The 27,945-nt window shown below is 33.3% G+C and overlaps 1 protein-coding gene across 1 annotated transcript; it reads right to left on the reverse strand.

Moving 5' to 3' along the window:
- LOC149426761 (uncharacterized) lies at positions 1-25,681 on the reverse strand. The gene is made up of 4 exons (XM_089633084.1): positions 25,525-25,681; positions 18,263-18,310; positions 9,853-10,005; positions 1-9,433 (listed from the first exon to the last, which is right to left on the reverse strand). Exons 3-4 carry the CDS (start codon positions 9,986-9,988, stop codon positions 4,158-4,160), a joined length of 5,412 nt encoding a protein of 1,803 aa, XP_089489210.1. The 5' UTR covers positions 9,989-10,005; positions 18,263-18,310; positions 25,525-25,681; the 3' UTR covers positions 1-4,157.
- Between the last annotated feature and the right edge of the window lie 2,264 nt (positions 25,682-27,945).

Consider the following 27,945-nt stretch of genomic DNA (forward strand, 5'->3'; position numbering starts at 1 on the left):
TATAAACAAGTTACAAAGTAAATAGAAATGAGTTATTTCAAACATCAATAATGATGTGCTTATAGAAGTGTTTTTTTGTTATTAATAAATACACACTTTACAAATATAAGACAAAAAAGTCGCGGTAAAATTATTATTGTAAAATTACATTTTTACAATTATGTAAAAATAAGAATTAAAAATTTTACAGAAATAAAGCAAAAGAAAATTATGAAAACATAAATAACATATTTAAAAGTATTTAGAATTATATATCTTTATAAGCTTATACAAATTAATTCTTTCAGTAAGCCAAGTTTTCAGTAAGTTCACCAATTGTTTATTTTGCCGACAGCTTTTAAATTGAGTAGGTAACATATTAAAAGAACTAGGAATCATATAGTTTAACGTTCTTTGTCCATATTTATTTATATGCTTAGGTACAAATAAGTCCTTCATTAAAGTTAAAACGATTATTATGATTGTGTTCTAGCCTGTTTATATATAAAAGGTTATTTATGTGCTGAAATATAATTTTGTACCACAGAATTGTTCTCACTGAAAGAATTTTGAGACTCTGATAGAATTATGTAATATTATTTCAATTCAATTCAATTTGTTTATTCCTTTAAAAACATTACAAAATTACATTTTATTTCGTTTTTAAGTACATTTGTAAAATGGTATTACATAATAGTTAGCGGTGTATAAACCATACCAGCATCAATAGAGCTTGCCTTTTAAAGGCAGCTTCACCGATGCTAAATATGTCGATATCCGAATTAATTCTGTTCAACAGCAAGACTGCTCTCCGAACCGGCATGACCATTGGCAAGTTGGTCCTGCAGGCCGGGAGATAAAACAGTCTATGCTGTCGGTGACGGAGATAACCATCAGGAACATAGAGACTAATACTCTCATTGCCTATGCCTTTCTTTGTATTAATTTTTTTCAGCTAATAATTTAACCAATGAATTTTGCACGGATTGAACATGGTCGATATTAGTTTTAAAGGAAAATCCACAAGCTGTTATTCCATACCTTACAACAGATTCAGCTAGAGATAAATACATTATTCGAAGTGTGCAGATTGGAACAAAAAATTTTAGTTTGTACAATCTGCTTACAATTGATCTTATTCGTGCAAAACTTTGTTTATTTGTATATCCCACATGAAAAAGTAATCAATATTGACACCTAAATAAACATATTCTTTAACTAGTTTTCACATGTACACATTGTGGGAATACCATCGTGTAAGCAATCTGAGGTATGGGTTTTTATTTTTGGTTTAAATTACACCTTAACATTAGGGGATCTTACGTGTAAAAATTTAGTTTTTTGGCATTAATTTTTAAGCCAGAGTCATGAGACCATTTTAAGAGTTCAATGTAGTATTTTTGTAAAAGGTTTATATAAGTTTGCAAATCACATCTAGAAATCACTAAAGTAGTATTATCCGAATATACGAAGTGCTTTACATGTCTAAAAGAGTTTTAATTTCATGCATCGGTTGTTTAAGAAATTTTCAAAAAGTTTTAGTAGTTTTCCTCTTATTCCTATAATTACTTGTATTTTAAGTAAATTACCATGATCATCATGATAGTATCAAAGGCTATTGAGTAATCTATATGTAAGACTAATGTATGTTTTTTACAGTTTAAATCATTATTTATCATGTTGGCAAATTTTTGAAGCAGCAATTCTGTACTCTTTTGAAACCGTATTGATTAGTATCTATATGATTAGTATCGATTAGTATTATAGAAAAATCTTCTAAATATCTTATTAATTTTATTTGAATATATTTTACAAGACTTTTTTCTAGTGGTGGTAAGATACTATTGGTCTGTAGTTACCAAATACAGTATGGTCACCTCCCTCAGCCTCGGTAGCTGCTTTGAGGCATCTTTTCTGGTTCAAATTCAATTGTCTTATGGTTGCAAGAATATAATTAACATTATCAAGAATTGAACGGCCGATTTAGCCATTTTAATGGTTAACGTGTTGTGTTCGCATTACAGAGACTATGCTGTTAACTAAGTGAGCATTATTAAATACAATTTGCCTCAATAATATTTTTATTATCAGATGTAGGATAGGTACCTACTCTTATAAAAATACAGATACAATACAATACAATACTCTTGCACAAATACAAATAAAGAACATAAATCAATAGACAATAAATGAATAAAAATGAGTGAAAAGGGAAATTAGTTTTCAAAGAACAATAGCATTAACAGAAGAGGGACTAATATAATAATTTAATTATGAATATAAAACACCTGTTGTCTGTGTCTGTGTCTGTCTGTGCTTTACCTACACGTACATCAAATGTAATATGTCTCGCCGACCAATAATACTTGTGTGTTTTGCTTGCTCAAATAACGCATCCATACCAAATACTTATAATTAATGGCCTTATAACAAGGGCCGGTGGTACCGAAGGGTTCTTAAGTCTGTTTGTGTTTGAATTCTTTATCCAATTGTTTCAACTCAATTAAATTAAAAGAAAATCAAAATTAACTTAACGAAGTAATGAACAAAAATACCTACCTTGAAAAATTTAATTGTGTTTTAGAATACCGGATCCAAGAGATCGAACAAGCGGAGAAAAATTGTAACGTGGAAAGATTTGGTCTTGAGATGAAAAAAGACGAAATTATTGGAAAAACCGTCAAAATAATCGCAGAGAAATTGAACATAAATAATGAAAACATTGAAAAGGTGTGGAGAATTTACGAAAGAACAGACTCCAAATCAGCAAACGTAATTATTAAATTCACGCGTCAAATATTTCGAGGAAAACTCCACTGACGAACAATGACATATACAAAAATTGAAATAACGGCAGAATATACATTAACGAAAATCTTACTTGAAAAAGGACTCTTATACAGTACAAAACAAAAACTGAAACCTAAATATAAATACATTTGGGTAGAAAATGGCCAAAGTATTAATTAGAAGTGAAGGTGAAGGCAAAATCACAAATAAAACTGATAGTGATATAGAATTTTAAAAAAAAATAACAAAACACCTTTCAAGTCTGAACGCTAATTTGATCAGTTATTAAATCTACGCCATGGAAGATTCAACACTATTTGAAACAATTATCAACAAAATGTATTGTTCTATGGTGACATTAACATAAACATATTGGATAGTAAAAATAGTGTAATTACAGAATATCTAAATGTACTCAGTTAAAATGCTTTAGAAAGTGTAATATTAGATGTGACTCGGAATGAAATATTGAATGGAAAAAATGTAAAATCATGTATTGATCATATTGCAATACGTAACCGCTATAACACTGTATTGTAACTAATCAAATATCCGACCATTATGTAACAGGACTAGCAATAAGGAATGAGGTACATCAAAAAGATTTAAATTAAATTAGTTAGAAAAACAAATTTATGATAAACCTTTGAATATTGAAAAATTGTAATAATGACAGTTTTCTTACAATCAAACTGAACACTACTCACTTTTGTAAGACACTGTAAAATACAAATGTATAAAACAACTGAATAAAGAAATCAGTTATCTTTTTCAACTTCACTCCCTTTGGACAATCTAGGTCTGTCTGTAACTCTGCTTCAATGAACTCTACAACTCGGATTTGCTTTGAATTTAGGTGTCATTTTCTAAATTGGAACTCATTGTATACCATTTTAGTATCACCCTGGCAAAAGAACACCATTCAAAATCGAAACTTTGCCTGAAATGGCTTTGGCTGTGTTTGGTGACTATACCTGAATACTATAATATACTTCCCCTCCCCACTACACCTTTGAGGATGCCGTAGTCTCACTGACTCCAGACGGTCGGGAGCAGTTGAGACTCTTGTGCGATACTCAACATGATGATATGTCAAGTACACACCTGAGATGCGATGTCCCAAAAACTAGAACTACTTCGGGTTCATCGCCCCTAAAATATACAACGCATTGAGCACCGATATAAAATCAACTAATAAGATATCCCTTTTGACTATAGGTCTTCAAGCTTGGATATTTGAAAGGGGGCGAGAATTCTTTAAAGAATTTCTAAACACTTCCTAAAACTATATTTTTTTTTTCACATTGTATAATTTGTATGACTAGAAATAACTGATAGTTGAAAAATGTAATGTTTAAAAAAAATCTACAAAATAAAAGAAAAAAAAATTATTCTTCTTCAAATTCGAAATTCGGATATTTTACTTTAAATTCGGGTAAATTTTTCTCTATTTGACTTTCTTTAACGGCTGCTCCTTTATTTACTAAAGCCTCCACTATAGACCAATCACCCACCGTAATAGCCACACTAAAAGCTTTACCACCATCCGCATTCACATTCACTCCCCTCTCCAGCAGCAGCTGCACCATATCCAAGTTCCCAAACCGCGATGCCACAGTTAGTGCGTTCTCTCCAGCACCGCCTACCCTGTGAGGGTCCGCCCCCTGCTGCAGGAGGTATTCTACTAACTGGAAAGATCCCAAAATTACCGAGCAATGTAGTACAGTTAAACCATTATTTTCTGTAAAGTTGATGTCAGCACCTTTTTCAACGAGATACTTTACAGTTTGTAAGTCTCTACCCCGGGCCGCAAGCATCAGAACAGAGAAGTTGCATTCATTGCGTGTATGAATGTCTGCTCCGCGCTCCACTAAGTACTGTACAATATCTACTTCACCCCGCTCAGCAGCTATATCTAAAGGAGTAAAGCCCCTGCCATCCCTCCGTGTCATCCATTCAGTAAAGGGAACAATAGTTTGCTCCTCGAGTAGTTTAACCATATCGAGGTGGCCACACTCTGTAGCAAGGTGAAGGGCAGTTGTCCTATAAAACTTATCTTCGCGTATGTTCATTAATAAACAATAACCTTCAACATAATTTTCTATTTCCTCAAACCATATATTTTGAACCAATTCAATATCATTATTTGAAACAGCCTCTAGAAATGGTTGTCTTACTGCTTGAACTTGTTTTACTCTATTAATTATTCCTGAGATACAACTTGAGGTAATAATTTGACAAAATAAATCAATAGCAATGGGTTCTATCTCAATTTCTTCATTGAAATTGATAAAAAATAAATGTTTTAAAAATAACTTTACCACAGTTTTATGAGAATTTTCAATATCCGGACTAGATAAATCCGTTTCCACAGTTTCAACAATGTCTGCTAAACTTCTGTTAAATAAACTTGCAAAAAAGATCTGTTCCTGAGTTTCATCAGAACAAGTTCCGATACGATGTAAAATATTTTTTGTTATTTCGTCCAATACTAACTCATCTCCACTCATATCACCTAGTTTTGGTATATTTAACAAATTCAGTGCTGTAATGCAAGTAAAGTTATATTGTGTCATAAAATAGACTAAGGCTTCTTGTGTTCTGAATCCACTGATTAGAAATGTGACAATGTGTTCGTTTTTTTCTTTGACTGCAATGTGCAGAGCTGTTTGGTGTTCCTCATTCTTAAATACCGATCTGTCTTCAAGCCACAGTTGACTAATGCATTTGGCGTTTAATTCAAGTGCATTCTCTGACATTGCTGTTTCATTTAATTGCGAATTCATGAAATGTCTGATGATCCAGCTGTTCGGATGAAGCAATATTTGAGGGAAAAGTACTTCTTTGAAAAGTTCATACCTCCAATAGAACGTTCGTTGATGGAGCCAGTGGACCACCATTACCGCGCAGCAGTACTCCGCGTAAGTACGGTGGACAAATTGGAAATCTCCGTCACCGTTTGTTTGAACCAAACCAACTCTGTTTAATTTATTTAGCCACTTGTCTTCAATGGCGTCAAAGTTCTTAACATAAAAATCCGGAAAGAATGTTTTGAATCCAAGTTGACCGTGCATTTCGGTTATACTGTCAATTAAATAATTTATTATAAGTTCATCCGCTGCTGCTCCTAGACATGTTTTATCATTAAAGTATATTTCATATTTTAACGAAATAAACTTACTGTAAAGATTTGACGCAGTTTCAATGTTGATTTTTTTAAATAAAACTTCCCGAGACTGATGCAACATATCACTTGTCGGCCTGAATACTTCCCCCAGCATCCTAAGCTGCAGGGGAACCCCCATGAAGCTGGTTGTGTCTGAACCGAGAACTCGCTTTGCTTGTCGTAGCACCTCTCCGGCGTACTCCTTTAGTTGTACCTCTTCTCTCACTCCGTAATCTTCCAGCTCAGGAGAGAGACAGGAACGCCAAATCATAACTAAAAAGTTCTGTTGCTCTTCTATGTCAAACGGTACAAATAACGTACATAAATTAGATAATTCCACTTCTAATGAAAATTTTAAATATTTGCGAGCTGTCAAGAATATTTGGACAGCTGGTATATTTTTGAAGAAAATAAGGAGCTTGATTATCTTCTGTTTAGCACTCTCTTTGTCTTTATCTTTAACAAAATCATCCAGCTCATCAAATCCGTCTAACAGTAATATGACCCTCTTGGAATGTGTCTTGCTTCCTAACAAATACTTTAATAAACTGTCAGCCTGAGAGCGACACTCGCTTAGCAAAAAATTTGCTACGCTTTTAGGAGTGAGCGGATCTGATAATTTATCTCTTATATGCCCTTGGAAGTGTTTTAATTCTAAATAGATAACCCATGGTGCATCCACGAGTCTTGACAAGTTGGCGAGGGAAGTTGTTTTCCCCATGCCTGGCTCATCAGCTATGATAACCAAGTTTCTGTCTGTTTTGCTCAAATCTGTTTCAGTTATCGGCTCACGGGAGTCTATGGACATACGAGGTATCAGGCTCTCCACAGACCCATGGGAATATCGCCATTCTAGTTTATAGCCTTGCTCGCTCTGATAAATTTTTACAAAATGGATACGTTTACTAACATATTTTTGAATAACACTCTTCTCTTCTTCTAGGGACGCAATAAGTATGTTATCTTTGAACCCTTTCTTTTTAATGCAATTCTCTACCAATTCTATGAGTAACGTCTTGTTTGCCTCAGTGTTAATAACAAATAGGTCATCGGCATGTTCAGTTTCTGCAAACTCCTTCACGTCAATAAATGCTCTATGAAGAAATTTCCTGTCTAAATAAAAACGTTTATCAAATATTTCTTTGCAGTACAGATCTCTGCCTAACACTTCTAACAGGTAAATGCATTTATCCTGGTTCTGCTTACAGATATCTCTATAGGTAAGTAGCGCATCTCCCTCGGTGAGGATGATGTCCATCCTCTTGAGCTGGTCCCAGCCGGCCTCAGTCTCCAGGACCTCGCGGCTCAACCCACCCATCACCACCAGGATGTCAGTGTCGGGTGACTTTACATAATTAACAAAGGATTCTATACTAATTTTTATGTTTAATTTAAAGAAAGGCATCTGCATATCGCCGTAGGTGGGACGCGTGTCCTCTATGTCGATAGCATAGTTTTTGAAAGTCGCGAAATTTTTCAATTTTTCAGAACTTAGGATCTGATTTATTTCACAAACTGAACGGTCTTCTCCTAGGAAACTTTCAAAACTATACTCTTTTCCCCCAATAGTTATAACATCTTCTCGATCATACATTATTCTTTGTGAGTCAGGAGTTAGATCCGAAAAATTAATATGGCTGGAAAAGTGAACTGTTTTATTGAATTTCGATGAATCGGATGTGACCATTGGCTCTGAAACAATCAATACAAGTTTCAGTGATTTGAAACAAACGTCTTTAATTAATTCTTTACATTCACTAACGGAGGAAGAAGTGCAGTCTACCACCATCAAGTAGTCTTTCTCAACGGGCCAACCATAATTTAGAAGTTTTTGCAGCTGGGACCATCCTATAAATGTGTATAGTTTCTTACTAATGCATTTGGTGGACCCGCCTGAGGAGTCACTGCTTCTTCCTACTTCATCGCTGATTTGATGAAGGATATTCCGAAGTTGGCTCATCTTGAATGCAACATCTTTACTACTCGTGACTAGACAGAGAACGCGCTCCTCATCGGAAACTAGGAATTTCTTGAAACCGTCAGAACCCGTAAAGTTCAGCCAACACTTGGGCAACGAATCGAGGTAGCTCTGTCCCTCCACGTAGTAGATGAAGTCTGTATATTGTTTTAACTCTTTAATCTGATCCTCTACTGCCTGCGTGAAGTCTTTCTTCAGCCACCGCATCAGCTGCTTCAGGCGCCTGCAGAGTTCCGCCAATGACTCGCAACTTATTGTTCGGTTATAATGATCCAAAACAAAATTGGGGAGCAATTTGGTGCTCTTATTATAACCAAGATTATTAATTTCGACAAATTTATTTAGAATTATCAATTCGCTCCTTTGTTCCTGTAATATATTCATTCTGTAAAGCATTTTCAATTCCACTTCTGAAAAAACTGTAAAATAATTTACCTTTTCTTGGGTTGTGAGTTCTGCCACCGTATACCGCAAATCTTTTTTTAGGGCTTGAGAATTAGTAACTTGTGCTTGTCCGTGGTAATTATTCTTACACTTCAAGATCTTAAAAAGTTTTCTGTACTCTTTGGTCCGCTTAGCCCAATCCAAGACTTCACCGATTAAACATTTATCATTTTCAAAAGCATTTAAAAAATTAATCATTGCATGAGACTTTAAAGTATACGTGATGGTATTATTAATCCACGTGAAGTTCTCTACGTTATTATGAATCCGATACATCCTTCCTAGGTGCAAACCGCAAGTGTTGATATGGTTGGGGGCCGACAGGAAGAGAGTTATGTCCAGCCCATCTAAGCGGGGTACATTCATCTTATACCTATTGTAATGATCATCCAGTATTCGGTCCAACATGTTCCGGGCCCCCGGACTATCAAAACCAACGGTCTTCGCGTGTATACCGACCCCGGGGTTCTTTTCTAAGCAATTTTGACTTTCTTCACTTGGAATGGCTAAATACTTGACAGAGAATGCAGTTATCTGAGCAAGCCACGCCCCCAGGGAGTGACCCGTAAGTGTGAGTGTGTAGTGTGTATTGTGTTGATTGTTTGCTATGAGAATGACTTGACGTATCGAATCCACAAATGTTATAGCGGAATTCATACACGATGTATAGTTTGTGCCGAAGATTCCTATAAAGTCTGTGTACACTGCTCCAGAGCATAAAGGATCGGTTCCGCGATGGGCCACCACGACTTGCTGCAAGCCCGTGTGATAGAAGGCGGCACCGCTGTAACCATTGGTCCAATAGGAATTGTTGGCGGTCGTCAGAAGTCTCCAGTCATGTAACTTACCCGACAGTATCCTAGCCCCGTAGTCTGCATCCTTTTCTCCGCTATTCTTCTTGGTGTAGATAAGTTCGGCAAACGTAGCCAGGGTTTCTTTGCTTGGGTGTGGCTCCACATTCAGTAGGTCATCTGGACACGGCTCCAAGGAATCGAGGAGGGCACCTACCAGTTGTTCCAGTCGCGTAGGTGTCAACAGAATTTTTTTGTCTAATTTTATAATGGCTTTTCCTGTTCCTGAAACACATAGTATTACCATGCATTAGATACGTCATGATTGTAAACTTTTATCTTAAAAAAACCTACATTTAATAAAAGCGTCATTACTTTTTACGTTACCGTCTATTTCTAGTTAGAAAAACGAAATAAATAAATATACATTGACAAACGACCATAGCCGGCGCTTCGACCGTATATCACAAAGATGTCAGGATGCCTTCACTGCGCTAAAGAACATAAAATACATGTACATGCACTGGAGCCTAATGAAGTAAAGCACTAGTGCTATTCTACCGTGGTAAGTAAATACACAATTTCTTCCTCGAGACTAAAGACGGTTTAAAGGCCTCGTCTGACACAGCATCATTCTTGCCATCTGTATCTTACAAGTATATGCGGGCCTTGTACATGGTAGGTACTTCCAAAATAAAACCTACCTTCAAAAGACCCCTTCTGGTAATCAGAGTCACTTCCTTCCAAGTCCTTGTCCGATCCTCGCGCCTCGTCTGACACAGCATCCTTCTCGCCAGCCTTGACCACCTTTTTATCTGCGCGTTTCAGGAATTGGAACATTTCCTCGGCTTTAGTCACTGAAATATAACAAGAAATGTACAATTAAAACTTAATATTGACATAAAAAAAACTCAGTAACGTCTTCCTCTAAGTCTTCTGTTGTCGAGGGCTAAAGCTCTTGACTAGCAATCTGGAGGTTCCGGATTCAAATTCCGGCGTGCGCAATTTAATTTGTGATATTTTACAATTTAATCATTTAAAATAATTTAAGGAACTCATATTTGTGGCACGTTCCAGAATGGCAGATTCGCTGTCTGTAAGTATCGCCCTGGTGTAAGACCACCATATCATTGATACGTTGCTTGAAATGCATGTTTGGTGACCAGATCTGAATAGCCAGGTACTCCCCCACCACCTTCACCATCACAACATACCCCAATTGGGGATGTCATATTCTACCTGGCTCCAGACGGTTGTGAGAAAAGCTGACATAATATAATTAGGTAAATTAAACCTTGCACCCTTCAGGCCTCTGACATATGTTGTCAGAGTGTGTGTGTTTTTCGGCTTTGCAATATATATAAATAGAGGATTACATTTATTTATTGTAAATAAACATACAATTTTGGAAAACTTTGAAATTTTTAATTCAAACTTAATTTTTTTTTAAATGCTCATTTGAAGACAACTTAATTAACTGATAACGAAAAAGAACACTAATTTCAATTATAAACATTATAATTACGTCACTTTTTCGTCGATTAAAATGAAAATAATAAAAAAGGATTCACGAAATTTCACACATTTCTTTAAAAATGCGGTCAGAACCTTTGGTTTATAGAGGTGTAAAATATAATTTTAATGTAGTTAACGCCTAGATTTGAATATGAAGCGTGGAATTTTCTCTTTCTAACACCTCTAAGATCATATTTCTCACCATGAAAGTAAGGGAGACACAACAATTATACGAACTGTTTACAAAAGCGAACAAATTAGCCAGAGGGGTTAATAATAAGATTTTCTGTAATATTTTGGAGCATCTTTCATGAAATTATCTAAACTAAATAAGACCAATAATTCCTAATATCGAACCATGTTCAAAACAAAAATATATTGAAAGCGAATTGGTGAAATTTTAAAATAGCGCCCGATAAATTCAAAGTAGCACCTTACAAACTAAAAATTGATTAATTCAAAGTAGCACCCTACTAACTGGACCACAATAACTTCAAAGTAACATCCTACTATCTGGTCTTCGATAAACTCAAAAGAGTACCGTACTTATTGAAAGAAGATAAATTCAAAGAAGCACCTTAATAACTAAAATCAGAAAAATTATAAGTAGCTCCCTACTCACTGTAATGCGATAAATTTGAAGTAGCACCCTACTAAATCGAATGCGATAGAATATTCCTACTGGCTGAAATGAGAAAAATTCAATGTAACATATTTTACATATTTACATATTTATTTTATTTATTTGCAAAAACAGTACAAAAACCAATACATTGCAAAAGCGGTAAACAAATTATTGAAGAAAATTTTATACATAAGTATACAGTTAAAACATATGCAAAAGCGGTAAACAAAATATGGAGAAAAAAATTATACATAAGTATACAGTTAAAACAAATACAATATTTCGCGCTTAAAGTCGTTGTAGGACATATGGAAAATATCCAAGTTAGCTGGAAGGGAGTTAATTAACCTAGTGAGTCTTCCCAGGGGCATCACCATTGGTAAGTTAGTTCTGGACCTGGGAAGAATTAAAAGCCTGTGTTGGCGGCCTCTCGTGAAATTATCCGGGACATAAAGTCCTATTTTTGACAGAATGTCTGGAATTGATACTAAACCATTCAGAAGCTTGTAAGCCATCATCAATAATGCGACGTCCCGTCTGGAACTAAGGCTGCAGATATTCAGCATTCCCGAGATAAATGCTGTTGGAAACAGCCATGGGTAAAAACCAAACTCTCTCATATAGAGGTATCGTAAAAATTTCTTTTGAATTTTCTCGACCATTAGTACATAGACAGTGTCCTCTGGCCCCCATACCTGAGATCCACTCTCGAGAATGCTACGCACTAAGCTAAAGTAAAGCAGCCTAATGACTGCAAGGTTTGTCAGTTCCTTTGAATTAAGTAACACCTGTTGGCACCTAGTATTGGGCTACCTACACCTTTCCTTTTGATCTCCTTTATGAAATTATTGTTGCCCATCGACCCAATTCCTACCTCTCCTATGCCGACTTAGTTGAACATTAGTTGAGTTGAAAAAATTGTCCTGTCAACAACGTTTGATTACGGAGCCCCCTTTATCGACCGTGTCGAAAATTAAAGCCATCGTGAGCTCGCGCATTGTGGTGAAATTTAGTGATTTGTGTATGAACCAGCGTAAAGAAGGATAGAAAACCGTGGAAGAATAGAAAAGGGTAAGTCGGCATATCCGAACTTTCCACTGCTATTGCATTTCCGCGTTGCGACGGTGCTTTTCCGTCCCCAACATTGGTCATTCGAGCCTGAATAATTCATATTAATTGAAAAAATTGTTGATAATTTAATTATTTCAAGGTTAAATTGTTCATAAAAGTTGATCTATGTGTGAAATTCGCATCAGCCGTGCTGTTAGCGAAAATTGCCTGTAGGTAGTAATAAAAACTTAACCGGTTACAAATTTGTTAATATTTAAAATAAATTGTTGTATTCACTCGGCACTGTTTGTGCAAATTAATTTCTCAATACAATGGCTGAGAAAAAAGTACTTTTGTTGCAAGCCCGACGTGTGCGAATAGTTTCTCGTATTCGTATCACGCAAGAGCTTATAGCGAGCATTTATGATGATACTAAGAAAAAAAGTACGTTTCTTGCTAGATGTGAAAAGATAAAAAATTGGTTACAAGAATTTTAAACAGTTCAAAACGAGATTGAGGAACAATTACTGTCGTTAGACAATATTACAGAAATGTCAGAACTAGGAATCATTGCGAATAATGTTGATTCAATGTATTTCGAGATCATGCAAATGAAAAGCGTTATCACTAGTAATAATGAAAATTCAATTCCTAAAACGGCAAGTAATTCGGTGATTCGTGCACCAGTGATAAAGCTACCCACTTTTGATAGTAACATTAAAAGTTGGTGCTCATTTCATTCCTTATTTAAAAGTCTTATACATGACAGCAATGCATATACTAATGTAGAAAAATACCATTATCTTTTATCAGTAATTACAGGGCCGGCACTGGCACTTATACAATCATTGCCTCATATCGAAGAGAATTATGACATTGCCTGGAATATTCTGGTAAATCAATACCAAAATTCTAGAATTCTTTTCACGCATTATGTTGATGAAATTCTTAATTTCTAAATTTTACAACACGAGTCAGCGTCAGGTATAGCGCGGTTACTCAGTACGTTTCAAGAGAATTGCGCCGCTATAAAGGCGATGAAGATAGAAAATATCTTTGATAAATTTGTTGGTCATATTATGATACGATCGATGGATCTGACAACTAAACGTCAATTTGAATCCAAATTGCACGGTGAAGAGATTCCAGGGTGGGATTCAATTTTCGATTTTCTAAGAAATAAAACGCGTATTTTAGAAATGTTATCTCCACATACTACAAAAGAGAAAAAAGGTTCGTTTAAAACGTTGTTATTTGCCAATAAGGATAATAACGTTCATTGTCCATTATGTAAAGGTGCACATTTTCTTTACAAATGAAATGAATGGCTTAGGCAATTCTAGTATAAATTCTTGTCATGGAAAAACAAAATGTTTTATAAAACCTCGAAATAAAAAAGGGCCTATTCTTCAATGTCAAACTGTCGTGATTACAGAAATCACTTCTAATCACCCGTCATATGATTTACCATTGAGTGTCACAATTTAAAAATTTAAAATTAGCTGATGAATCATATTACATGTCGGGCAAACCTTTTGTTAGGAGCCGACGTATACTTGGATATATTTAATAGTGGCCATGAAATAATTCACGGCTATCCATGTGCTGTAAACAGTGTATTCGGTTACATTATAATGGGGAAGATGGAAAATTCGTCATTTCAAACGCCTTCGTCTTTGCTTGTTGAAACAAATTCGTTAAGCAATACTCTTAGAAAATTTTGGGAAAAAAACACCTTCAGCCGAAACAATCTACGCTTCGAATCACTATCGAGAATATGATGGTAGATATGTTGTAACATTATTAACAAAATCTGAAATTATGCCTTCTCAAAATTCGTTCAAACTTGCGGAATCGCGATTGAACAAACTGTAAATTCGTTTTAAAAGGGATCCCATGTTAGCAATTAATTACGGAAATTTTATACAAGAATATGAGTGTCTGGGACACATGACACGGGTACCTTGGAATTTAGATGCATTCTATTTACCTCATCATTGTGTTTTGAATCCTGACAGTAAAACTACAAAACTACGTGTGGTTTTTGATGGGTCGGCAAATACCCAACCAAATAACTTATCTCTAAATGACCTATTATTTAACGGTCCAAAATTGCAAACTGAAAATCCACGTATGATTTTAAATTTTCGTTTTCATAATATGCAGCTGATATTTGTAAGATGTATAGGCAAATATTAATTATTCTATCTCAGCGTAAATTCCAAAATATTTTGTGGAGAGAATCTCAGAATGAACCGGTTATTGATTTCAAGTTACAAACTGTAACGTACGGGTTGTCTAGTTCACCATTCTTTGCCATTCGTACCCTTCGCCAGCTAGCACAATATGAAGGATCAAAGTATCCTGACTCTGCCAAGGTTCTATGCGATGATTTTTATGTAGATGATTTGGTAACAGGGACAGAAACGATTAGCACAGCCCTCAGACTAAAACAAGATATCATTGGATTGTTAAATCTTGGGAAATTAGAACATAGAAAATGGCAATCTAATACACCTTCACTTTTGGATCATGTTTCGCAAGAGCACCAGCAAGATGGTCATTCTTTTAATAACACCGGAACTGATCAAATTGTTAAAATATTAGGCATTCAGTAGAATCCAACGACTGATAATTTTACCTATAAGGTCGATCTACCTTCAAATGAGATATGCACAAAAATAACAATTTTATCAACGGTAGCTCGTTTATTCGACCCACTTGGGATCATCACCCCAGTGACATATTTTGTAAAATGTCTATTACAGGAACTATGGAAGTTAAGTGTCGATTGGGACGATCGTGATGTTCCACCACATATTCATAATACGTATAGTAAATTTGTAAGTCAGCTTTCATTACTTCGAACATTGAATATTCCTAGATATTATAACACAGTGACGACAAGTCATCTTTTCCTCGTAGAGTTCTGTGACGCTTCACAATTAGGTTACTCTGCAGTAGTATATTTATTAGAGCGTAGTAGCAATACCACTCACATTTTAATGGGGAAATCGAAGGTCGAAAATTATGTGGGTCCGTTCTCCTCACGAAACTTGTAAAGTATATTATGTCATCTGTAAAATTTGCCGAACAAATAGAAAACGTTTTTCTATTTACAGATTCGACTATTGTACTAGCGTGGTTAAAAACGCCGCCATATTTAGTGAATACATTTGTTGCTAATAGGGTTGTACAAATACTGGAAAATACACCAAATGCTGTTTGGAAGCATGTTGTCTCAAAGGAAAATTGTGCCAATTCTGGTTCAAGAGGGCTTTTCCCAGCAGACATTATATCACACCCTTTGTGGTTTACCGGACCAAAATGGCTTCATCAACCAATAGCACTATGGCCTTGTTCAGCTGTGTACAATCAATCTGACGGAATCAATCTTTAAAATACCCATCAAAAATACCTTGTAAAAGTACCTATTTAAAATATTTAGTCCCAGTATAAAATAGATGTGAGTATTTTGGAGATTTGTCACAAGTACAAAGTATCGCATGAAAATACCCGGTACTTTTACTGGGTACGATAAATACGCCTTTCCTCTAACACAAACCAACGCGTTCCAACTCTAACTAATATTTACGGTTTTTATTTATCCTTTTTCATAGTTATTTTGTGCATTAAACTTGGTTTTTTAATAATTCGTTTAGTTATGGACTCTATAAATGGAAATATGTAAAGGTTCCTGTCCGTGCATTCGTGATTGAAAACATCTGATTTTAGTCGACGCTAAAAAGTTGAGTTATTTCACATAGTATGTGTTATTAAATTACTATATTTATAAAGAAACTGTGATGTTTTTAAATAATATTGATGCCTTATGCAGGAATCTGTGAACTTGTTTTTACGATATTAATATTTGTTTTGATACAAAAATGAGTGCAAAATCTAAGAATATTTTTGGACATTTCCTCTGTCGGAAAATAATTCATTTATACATTTTTTAATATATATTTTTGTATGAAATGCTTAAAAAGGGAAGTGATAGTTTTCTTTTTAATTTTGTGAACAAAGGGAAATGTTTTCTAAATATGGCATTACCTACATATTATTGACGTTTCGAGTAAATTTTTCAGTAAGTTTTTAAAACATTTTTTTTATGTTATTTATTATAATTTTATTGCTTAGAAATATCGATGTTTCAACTTTAAAAATAAGAAATCTATATTGAATTTCAAAAACCTCGTTGATGTTCTTAAAATTCATGGCAATTTCAATGTCATTTGGGACTTATATGAGAAAATATTTAAAATACTAAAGAGCTAAATAAATTACTTGATTATGTTCTAAATAAAACTTACTTACTATGCATTCCCATCTGAAGATAATCCCGAAAGCAGCCTCTTCACCTACGATATCTAACAAATCTCAGAAAATATTTGAAGGAAGAGCTAAAATAAACTATATCTCACTAATCTAGACATCTCACCATCGGTGTCTGCAGAGGGATTTGATATCAATATAAAATCATCGATAACCTGAAGTTAAACGAACCGTTCTACACCCACTGGGACTCGGAGCCGAACTTCAAATCGAAGCAGAAGATTCCAAGAGGACTACAACTACACGTTGCAGCCCTTGAACCAAAGTTATCTAGACCTTATCTGCAAGAACCTGATACGAGGACTACCTAGGAGGGACTGATTACCCCTCCAAGAGAGCAACTTCTCGGAATGCAACCAACCATACAACTGGAAGTTATTTTTACAAATTGAGAAGTACAAACCGAAAATACGGTGTCCGCAAACACGAAAACAACAAACCGAACTGCTTAATTTCAACACTAGAAGAAAGAAAATCTCTCGATAAAAGTAAATTTTGATCCACGTCATGCATCGCGACGTTGGAATAAAGATCATGACCGATGCCAAACCAACAATTACAACTAACCCTACTAAACTCAATGTATAAGATGGTATATATATGCTGTAAATTATATGTGTTTTAAACATTAACAGAGAAAGACTATTAAATCTGCCATAAGTTAAAATACCGTTTGGAAATAATAATAAAAATTGTAGTCTCTTGATAGACACAGGCGCAGCAATATTACCCATAAAAAGAGATGTACTCGATAAAAATAGTGTTCGCAAAATAAGCATAAATAATAAACTAAAAATTCTAGGAAACGGAAAAAACGAATCCGCCTGCGAAACAAACTATTGAACTTAAATTTAATGAAAAAATTAATCACGTTTTTCATGTTATATCTAACATCAACATAGAATATGACGAGATATTAGGAAACGACTTTCTTACTTAAAATAAAACAATGATAAGTTATGAAAAAAAAAACAATTAATTATTTTATTTAAAATAAAAATCTATTTGTTCTGAATACGCTTCAATGAAGATCAGATACGTTTCTCAAGGTTAAAGTTAAAAATATAAATATCAAAGAAGCATTTTACTAGCCTTTGAAGTAATTAAAGGAGTGAAAATTTCTAACACACTCACTAATGTAGACGAAGATAGAAAAGCATTGATATCTATATTAAACACAAAGGAAAAAACTGTGAATAATAACTGCGATCAATCAAATGTAGAATCCTACTTACTGGAATGCGATAATTAATTTAAAATAAGCACATTACTAACAATAATGAGTTAAATTCAAAGTAGCATCATTCTTCTAATTAGTTGCCTGCAACGGGTAAAAGGCTAGCCGTACAAGATAGTCTATAATATGTCATGCATTCGTATGAAACTAATGTACTATTTCAGGATTTGTTATACACATTTGCTTTTATCCTGTGTGTCCTGCTTCTACACACTATAAAATAAACACTATACACTACACAGTATCCTGTTTAACTAACACACTGTAGCTTAAAGTAAACTTCAATTTATGAAAAAATTCGCAAAAGCCCACTAGGGCAAAAGGTCGTCAAATAATAAACAAATTTAGTTACCTTTACTGCTGACTTAGAACTTGCTTCTGGGGAGCCCAAGGTGGAGACCTTTAAAGAGAAAATAATTTAAATATTAACTATGAAAAATAACACATTATGTAAAACACGCTTTTAAGAACTTTAAACTTTCTTTTACAATATATTAAATATGTTTATATCATGCATATGTACTTATCTAAACAACTGTTCATTAATCCCTTTTAAAGGGCGTAAATATATAAATAAATACAAGGGAACTTTGAAAAGTTTCCGACCTCAACATGAAGATGGCAGCACTTGTCAACAAAAGTTGGGGAATTTTTATGCCCATAATTAGTCAGGAACTCACCAAAATTTCAGCCATTTTGGACGAGCAGTTCTTGTTTGATAGTCGGTACCAGTGTTTTTGTGAAAATGGAAAAAATTGAGTATCACGGCAATATGCCTGACAAAATTAATATATAAAATACCTTCATTCTCTATATAATTTGAAATGATGTCCTAGAACACCCTTGAAGGGTGAAAGCCAGAAACATTTGAATCAAAACATCTGAACACAATTTCAAAGAAATAATACTTTAAAACTGAATTATTCCTCTGGATATAAAAATAAAAAAGCGACTCATTTTGTAAACGACTAGCACACGTCATAAGCACAAGTTTCGAAATCGACAACTTTCGCATAAATTACAAAAAAAACTATTATTACTCCCATATTTAAATCTGTTGACCCCAATCAAATAAAAATATTTGACAAAATTATGATAAAACAATTGATTAAATTTATAAAACAAAATTATATTTTTAACGCAAATCAATAAGGATTTAAAAAGATTTGAGGACTCGAGATGCTATCATAGATGTAACATTTGAGTCGTATAGTTCCTATCTACGATAAGTCCACTTTTCTCCAAAAATGAACTAATGAAGCAGTTTTACTCTAGCGGCTCTTTAGCACAATAATCAAATATCGATGAGTTCAAAACGGCCGTAAAATCCTACGAAAAGTGGATTTAAAAATCGCAATGAGTTCCAAACAACGATAAATCCACGGAGCAGAATCTTCCAAAAGCCGATAAGTCCACCGCTCGTGCAGGCAGCCAATGAGCGAGAAAGATTTCGTCCAGGCAGCCAATGGGGGGGAAGCATTTCTCAAATTCTAACATGGCCGCTGAAGCAGTTGTTTTGTAAAAGTGTCTGCCTTTTTATACGTTTTTACAGCTAAATAATGTCCGATCTAACCACAAATGTTGTTCAAGTGGCGGGTAATACATCTAGAAAGCGAGTTATCACTAAGGAATCTTGCAAAAAACACGTGGATAGCCGTAATAGGTCCTTAAAAATCTCCTATTTTGAGTGGAATCATTCATTGAGAGTCAGCCATTACTAGGTGATCTCAAAACTTCGCTCAGTTGTTTTTAATAATTTTAAAGTTTGTATTTATTGTTTTCAAGTTTAATTTTTATTACAGTTTTTTAATTTTATTTCTAATAATAAGTAAGGTACACAATACTATTAACAAATTAACAAAAGTTTTTATTTTATTTATTTATTTCATGTAATAAGTAAGGTACATAATATTATGGGCCAATTAACAAAAGTTTTTTTAATAAAAATAATTCACTTGTTTTTGTTTAAAACCACGAGTTTTTATTAAGAATTAATAATTGAAAATCCTCGATTTTTGTATAAAATATCTGTTTTTGAATTTATCGAGATGAATACAAAAAAAAATAATTATCAAAAAAAAATTATCATCATCCTTAAATTTCTACATTTCTTTGATCATTTTAATAATATATATTGTTCTATAATTTAGTTTATTCGCACAATAGCTTTTGAATTTATTGTGATAAATACAGAAAAATTGTAATCACAAAATATCTGCATTTCCTTTTATATAATATTTTTGTGTTTTGTTCTATAATTTAGTTGATAAGCACAATAGTTTTTGAATATTTTGTGATAAATACAGAAAAATTGTAATCATAAAATATCTGCATTTACTTTTTATAATAATATTATGTTTCATTCAATAAATTGGTTTTGTTTAATTCTTAAGTATTGCAATGATTATTTACTTTTGTTTAGAGTACAAAAAATATTTTGTTTATTTTTTTAGGAAAACAATAAAAAATATATTTTTAGGTTTTTTTTGTAAACACATTCTAATCCATCATATTTTTTGTAAAAAATTATTAAAAAAAAATTACGTAAGTACATTTGTATTTTATTTAATTTTTCTTCTATGCACTTTTCTTAACTAACTTTTATTAAAAAAAATAAAACATTAAATATTTTCTTTTCATTTAAATCAATTTTTTTGCTGGCCCTATATTTGTCATTCACATTTCAACGGTGTTGAGAAACAAACACCGATAAGTACAGGCTGGTGAGTTCCTATATACGATTAATTTGACAGTTACTTTCAAATGCCGATAAGTCCATCATTATTTACGTAATTACTCCTAAACTATTATGAAATTAATGGTTTTATCTTATTATGTACATCCGTAGTTTGACAACAAAGCCCACCTTATACATAATTCTCTAGTTTTTATTTAAAAAACCTTGTAATTAAAAAATATCAATTTGCCAACATTTCACGAAAGTGGACTTATCGTAGATAGGAACTATACGATGAAATTATTTCAGGACTATAGATGCTATCATGGAAATAAAATTTGAGAACTTGTGGATTTAACATCTGAAATATTATATATTATAGATCTTCACGTAATACAAAAATGCACTGGAACATTTGTCGACTAAAGAATAGCTTTTGACAGTTTATCAGATTTTAAGTTTATATTCAAACTGGCGATCATTGTTATAACGAAATAATGCTTTAACGTAGATCAAAAATGATCTATTTGATAGAGAGCAATTGTTGAAGTCAAATGTCATTCTGAGCAGTTCGCAGACCACGGATTTTGGCATCCCACAGGGAACTAACTGCATTGGGACCTATCTTATTAATTATGTACGTCAGAGACAATTTTAAAATCCCTATTAAATCAAAAGTTATTTCACATGCCGATGAAAAAGCATAATTAACTGAGGACGGGATGTTTCACAAAATTTTAACAGTTATTCAAAATTCAAAGTTGATTTTCAAGTTCTGTGGAGGTTCTATTCAAGTTCTCTTATTATTTCAGTTTTTTGAAACAACTGACCGATAATGATATGATAACAGAACTTGAATAGAATCTTCACAGAACAGTGAATCTTCACAGAACAAGAATCTTCACAGAACAATCTTCACTTCACAGTGGACATATCCATAGTGTGATAATGGTCTCAAAAGCCGAAACAGCTGTCACATTAAAAAACTGTAAAAATAACAGAAATACTTGCAGAACTTAATAATTATTATAACATTATTAAATTTGATTTATTTTAAATTTATTTAAAAAAAAAATCTTCACAGAACTTTTTCTAATTCTGCGAAACAACGAAGCTCAGAGAATGGTTGAGTTATACATACACTTCAATCAATATCAATAAAATGGATTCGATAAACTTTTACTGTCGTTAAATACTGACAAAACATTTGTAATACTTTTCACTCTCAATAAAAACGCTATCCCTTGGACTTTAAACATATACATACACTCATATAATAAGGAACTCCATTGAAATATACTATGGCTAGAAAATATGTATTCATATAGCTTTAAAAAAAAACACTGATTTTGAATATATAAGTTTTACTATAGATTATTACGAATAATACACCGATATGTTTAAATATACCGGTTGGTTGATACGACTGAATTTGCTGAACCGACATTACAACCGCTCGACGTGAGTAATATATCTATGGTCTACAAGTGAATGCTTCATTTATGTTTGAACCGATTTTGCTGTTTTGTTATTTCGTTGCTGTTGTTTGAGTTTATGGAATTTAAACATCGTTTAGGCGCCTATAATAATTTATATTTTAGAACACTAATGATAGAGATTGGCTTTGATGTACAATTGATCGTACCACTCTTTGAGTAATTTTAAGTAAATACAGCCATTCTAAATTGATATTGAATTTAAATTTTTATACATATTTTAGTATTGCGGAATACGGGACTAGTTTTTCTCACAGATATTTAAATATATAATTAGAAGTATTTTTTTGAAACATAAACAACAGATAACTTTACAACAGATAAATGGCAGTTAAAAATCCGCTCCGCGGGTTTTTTGCTGCTAGGCCCTGCGGGCGGCACTTGGTTGGGCTTCGCCCAGTTTAAGTGATACTAACAACAGTTACATTTAATATGTAGATATTAGGTCATTCAAAGAGAGAGGGTGAGTATATATTGTAAATTAGATTATTACAATATAGCGCCCCTGAAGTGATATCTCACAAAAGCGGCGCTATACAAATTGTCCAATAAATAAATAAATATATTGTTTACATTTTTTTATGTACATATGCATTGATATACAACGAAAATAGATAAAATAATGTAATCTTATTAAAGTTTATTTCATTAGAACACAAATAACTTTGTTTACATCACTTTATTATATACAACCACTACATGTTTCATGAACGAAGTTTACCTCATCAGGAGAAAGTATACTTCGAAGTCAAAAATTAAATATAGATTACAATAGGAAAGAAGAAGTACGATATGTTTATATTTCGGTTGCGGTAAGCGTTCTGGAGTCTAGTTCTGGTTAATGCGAAATAAGACGTCAAAATAATATCAGTTATGGCCGTTACTACTTAGCGCGGCAATAGCCCAAAACATTTCCTTTACGCCCCGCGCTGGTCAAAATTTCGCACAGTGTGACATGGTTTGATTTCACACGGACAAGTTTTATAAATATAAATTTAAAATGATAATAATAATTTTCATTATTGTTGGTATTAGTTAATGAATTGCATGGTGTTTTGAAAATCGTGGTATCTACGTACAGTATATAATCATCTGCAGTATGTAAGGTATCCCAAATAATCATAAATCACAAATCCTTTTTTGGTTATTATTTTTTTTCTTGATAGAACAATCCCGATGAGTTGAAAAACTCATTGTAGGACGGGAGGAACTTACAATACATAGGTGTGAGTTAATAGGTACAATTTTACATTGATAGTTTGATATCAAAGTTATAAGTTTCACATACGAAACAGTACAAAAATAGGAAAATATAATATTTTTACTAACAAAACTTCTACATAGAAAATAGTTTGTACATTACAGTTTTTTTACATCTCAGATTTTAGATTTAACTATTTTTTTATTTCTTGCTAGAGCAATCCCGATGAGTTACATAACTCATTGTAGGACGAGAGGAATTTATAATACATAGGTGGGATTTAATGGGTAAAATTTTATAACAGTATTTTGATATCAAAAATCCTTCACCGTCCAATGCTTTGTTTTTCTTTTGAAGTGGAAAAAATATGTTATCGGAAACCACAATGAATGTACTTCTTATACTCCAAATTGAATAAGCTCAGGAATCGCTGGAAGTTTATCGAGTGCGTATACATGTATAAACCTACATATTTATAGATATATAAAATTAATAAACCTGACATTTTACAATTATGTTCTGTAGAAAATTTAGCCCAAAAATTTACTTTTAAGTGTTTATTTATGTAGTACCGTCTCCATTACGTTAAACATTTTCCTTGGTGCCGTCATTTTGTTTGGGATAAAACTAATTTTGTCTTCTGTTTTCCCATATTTAACTGAAACGTACGTATATATTAGCAAACAAATTTATTATAAATTGGTTAAATTTTCCCTTAATTTTGAATATCATTTTAACGAAAGTAAGTGCAGTAACTTGGGGAAATAATTCTACAATTCTATCTACAATAAATAATTTGACAATCTACACGATTGTACAATTTAAAAGATGAATAACTCTTTTTAATATTCGAATGACTTTAGGTCCTTTATAGTTAATATTTGTCTGTATCGAGAAAAATTATCGGTGTAGGATTTTGTTTTATGGAAAAAAACTTTTTTACTATTTGAAATTTTATACCAGCTACTTTGTGTAATATCTTATACTAGGGCAGACCCTGTGAATTCTTGAAAAATCTGTTTGCAATTTAAACTAAAGCAATTTTATGTTTAAATCTTATATTAGTATAGAAAGGTATTTATGGCATGTCTGAATTCTTCACATTCATTTCCAATTTTTCTGTGCCCAAAAATTGGCGTGACTGAAAGCCAAATAAATATAATTTATATGTAAAAAGAAAAAATGTACATTATTTATAATTATTATATTTGAAATACTTTTTACATGAAAAAAAATTCTACTATATAATCATTTTTAGGCGCCACAATTACAAATAACAATCACACACAACAGCGGAATTTTTAATTGAAAAAAATATTTAACGTAATATTTAACTATTAAAATAAAGAAACTTAAAAATTTTAAAAATTCTACTAAATAAACTGTTTTCATATTTTTTTTACAATGTCCAAATTTTTTCTGAAACTTAACCACCTTGCACTTTTTAAGTAAAAATTGTTTCTAAAAAATAATGTTTTCTTTTTTATTGGTGAAACATACAAAAAACCTTTACTCACTTGTGGAAGAGGTCAAATTATAAAAAACAGAAAATTTCACTAATAACTTTAAAAGTAATCGTTTGATTAAATAAAAAAAATACGTAATAGAAATTACTGGACATACCGGCCGGGAGTCACACGACCTTTCCGGCTTAAGCTGTAGCCGTTACTAAAGAATAACGCTGTAAGTGCTTGGGGACCTGCACACGAATACAGTTACGTGCGCCTCAGAGTGTTGGAGTAACGTACGGCGAGTTTTCTTTTTTGATAAAAGAAGTTTTTTCAAAAATTTCCGAGTGTTATATTTTAATTAATTCTTATGAATACATAAATAAAATCACAAATTTTTCGAGAGAGATTCCTCGGGAAGTTACTAATTCATCGTTTACAAAAATAAAATCTGGTGCTTTCCGCTCATCTTATAGTTAAAAAACGTTTTATAAAATTTGAAAACCGTTTTACATAAGATATTTAATGGTAATGTCCTGTTTTTATTAGTCTTATATATAAATAACTTGGATCCCTGGGAATCCCTCTAGAAACATTTAAGAATTTAGTAATACGTACATCACAAATAATTCAAATCCCCGTTATCAGGGTATTGTGTCACCTTAATGTTAGCTTTGTGAGGTGCGCGTGACATTTAACAGCACGCACCACGCCCAATATCAGAGAGCCACCCGTGACGCTACTATGTTAGGTGTCTGTCGCTAATCATATTATTAGTGGATTATAACTTACCGCTTGATGGTTATGTCTGACTCCAGTGGTTTTGGAAAATGAGGCCTTAAACTGGGTACGGGAATTGCTTTGAAACAAACAATACGATAATGGACCACTATTGGTTTGGTTTAGTTCAAGCACGATTCTAATAGAACGAGGATCGGTGACTGGTACTGTCTTGTGGAGCGACGAGAGCGACTGAAACGACAGCCGTTTGGACTCTGGTATATATCGCGGATAAGATGACGCAGTATATAAATATATTACCACAACCGGGGGGCAGGGGCGGACTCCAGTACCGGAACATTTAATAGCAAACATCAATTAGCAGGACAGGCGGCTGGCAGGGTTATATAACTAAAGGTGGCTGGCTGGACTATATAATTAAAGGCGGCTGGCTGGGCTATATAACTAAAGAGCGGAAGTTATCAAAAATATGCAGAAAACTTAACGAAAAATGCAAGGGCTTAGAAGAAAAGAAAGAAATGTGATGAATTCGCAAAAATAATGTGATAAAGTAACGGAGAGAGAGTCGGTCAGATTATAATAATTACATTTTTAATTTCATAGAAATTGCTAGCGTAAAATATAGCTGCATGAAGCCAATAAGTTAAGGAGGTAACTGAAGATTTTACTTTAAGGTGATACAATACCCTGATAACGGAGATTTGCCCCGACCCTCACATTTTAATTATTTCTGATGTACGTATGACTAAAATCTTAAATGTTTCTAGAGAGATTCCCAGATATGCAAGTTATTTATATTTAAAATTAATAAATATGGGACCTTACCATTAAATATCTTATGTAAAACGGTTTGCAAATTTTATAAAACGTTTTTCAACTATCAGATGAGTTGAAAGCACCAGATTTTATTTTTGTAAACGATGAATTAGTAACCTCGCGAGGAATCCCTCGAGAAAAATTTGAGATTTTATTATTGTATTTCTAAGAATTAATTAAAATATACCGCTTGGAAATATCCAACTTCTGTCCCGCTAAGGCAAACTCCGCCGTTCGTTTCTTCAATACTCTTGGGCGCTAGTAACTGTATTCGTGTGCAGGTGCTAAAGTACTTACACCGTTACAGTTCAGTCACGGCCACAGCTTCAGCCTGAAAGGTTGTGTAATTCCCGGCCCGACTGTCCAGTAATTTCTTTTACGTATTTTTTTTATTTAATCAAACGATTATTTTTATATCTATTTGTGAAATTTTCTGTTTTTTATAATTTGACTTCTTTCACAATTAAGTAAAGGTTTTTTGCATGTTTCACCAATATAGAAGAATACATTATTTTTAGAAATGATTAGTACTTTAAATATGCACAGTTGTCAAGTTTCAGAGAAAATAGGCTTGTAGGCTTCAACAGCTGCGCGAGGTGTACGGCTCGCAGTGGAATGAATACGGTATTTCTATCTCGTTCTAAAAAAACGTCCGATCGCGAGACCGTCTTTTGACGAAAGTTGAATTCTCGGCCGCTGGTTAAGACGCCTTAAAGTGAAATGATACAACTGCGCTATATAAATACAATGTTATTATTATTATTCCATATCATGGTACTGAGAATCGGACACCAAAAGTTTGCAAGTAACTTTTTATATTTTATTTTGGTACAATATTTTTTACATTTCAGAGTTATCCAGTAATGTTTGCCTCACTGGGTGGCTTACCCGTGCTGAGGCATTTCGGTGTATAACCGAATGTAATATAATATTTTCGGTAACATAATAAAAGAAAATAATATATTGTTTATAAAATATTAATATTATGTAACAATAAATATACGGGGACTATGCAAAATGGGCTTGTCCGCCCTCAGTAGCAAGAATTTAACGTCCTGAAGTCGCGGCATGGATTTCATTTATGTTTGTTTGATGAATTCTATATACACGTAAATTAAGTTATTCAAATATTGGAAATTAAATATTATTTACAAAAAATCACGTAATTTTAGATGCCGGAAATACTAGCGTAGTATTTTCGGAATCTAAAATTACCCACTACCTACTACCTACTATCTAGGGCCTAGGAGTCTTTAGTAAACACCTTACTAACTACCTACCACCAACTATCTAGGGCCTAGGAGTCTCTAGTGAACACTTTACTAACTACCTACTACCTACTATCTAGTGCCTAGGAGTCTTTAGTGAACACCATACTAACTACCTACTCTCTAGGGCCTAAGAGTCTCTAGTGAACAACTTACTAACTATCTAGGGTCTAGTAGTCTCTAGTGAACACCTTACTAACTACCTACTCTCTGGGGCCTAGGAGTCTCTAGTGAACACCTTACTAACTACCTACTATCTAGGGTCTAGGAGTCTCTAGTGAACACCTTAATAACTACCTACTACCTACTATCTAGGGTCTAGGAGTCTCTAGTGAACACCTTACTAATGTTTTTTTTTTTTTTTTTAAATAAATTTAAAATAAATCAA

This window comes from Hesperophylax consimilis, chromosome 1, assembly GCF_061612785.1.
Source record: "Hesperophylax consimilis isolate HC1 chromosome 1, BYU_Hcon_1.0, whole genome shotgun sequence".
Classification (NCBI taxonomy): domain Eukaryota; kingdom Metazoa; phylum Arthropoda; class Insecta; order Trichoptera; family Limnephilidae; genus Hesperophylax; species Hesperophylax consimilis.

What these genes read in the sequence shown, in the direction of transcription:
- LOC149426761 (XM_089633084.1), bottom strand. Translation starts at nt 9,988, where the DNA reads ATGTTCCAATTCCTGAAACGCGCAGATAAAAAGGTGGTCAAGGCTGGC. An exon ending in CCAGAAGGGGTCTTTTGAAG is followed by an intron (nt 9,434 to 9,852) that starts GTAGGTTTTATT and finishes TATGTGTTTCAG; the next exon opens with GAACAGGAAAAGCCATTATA.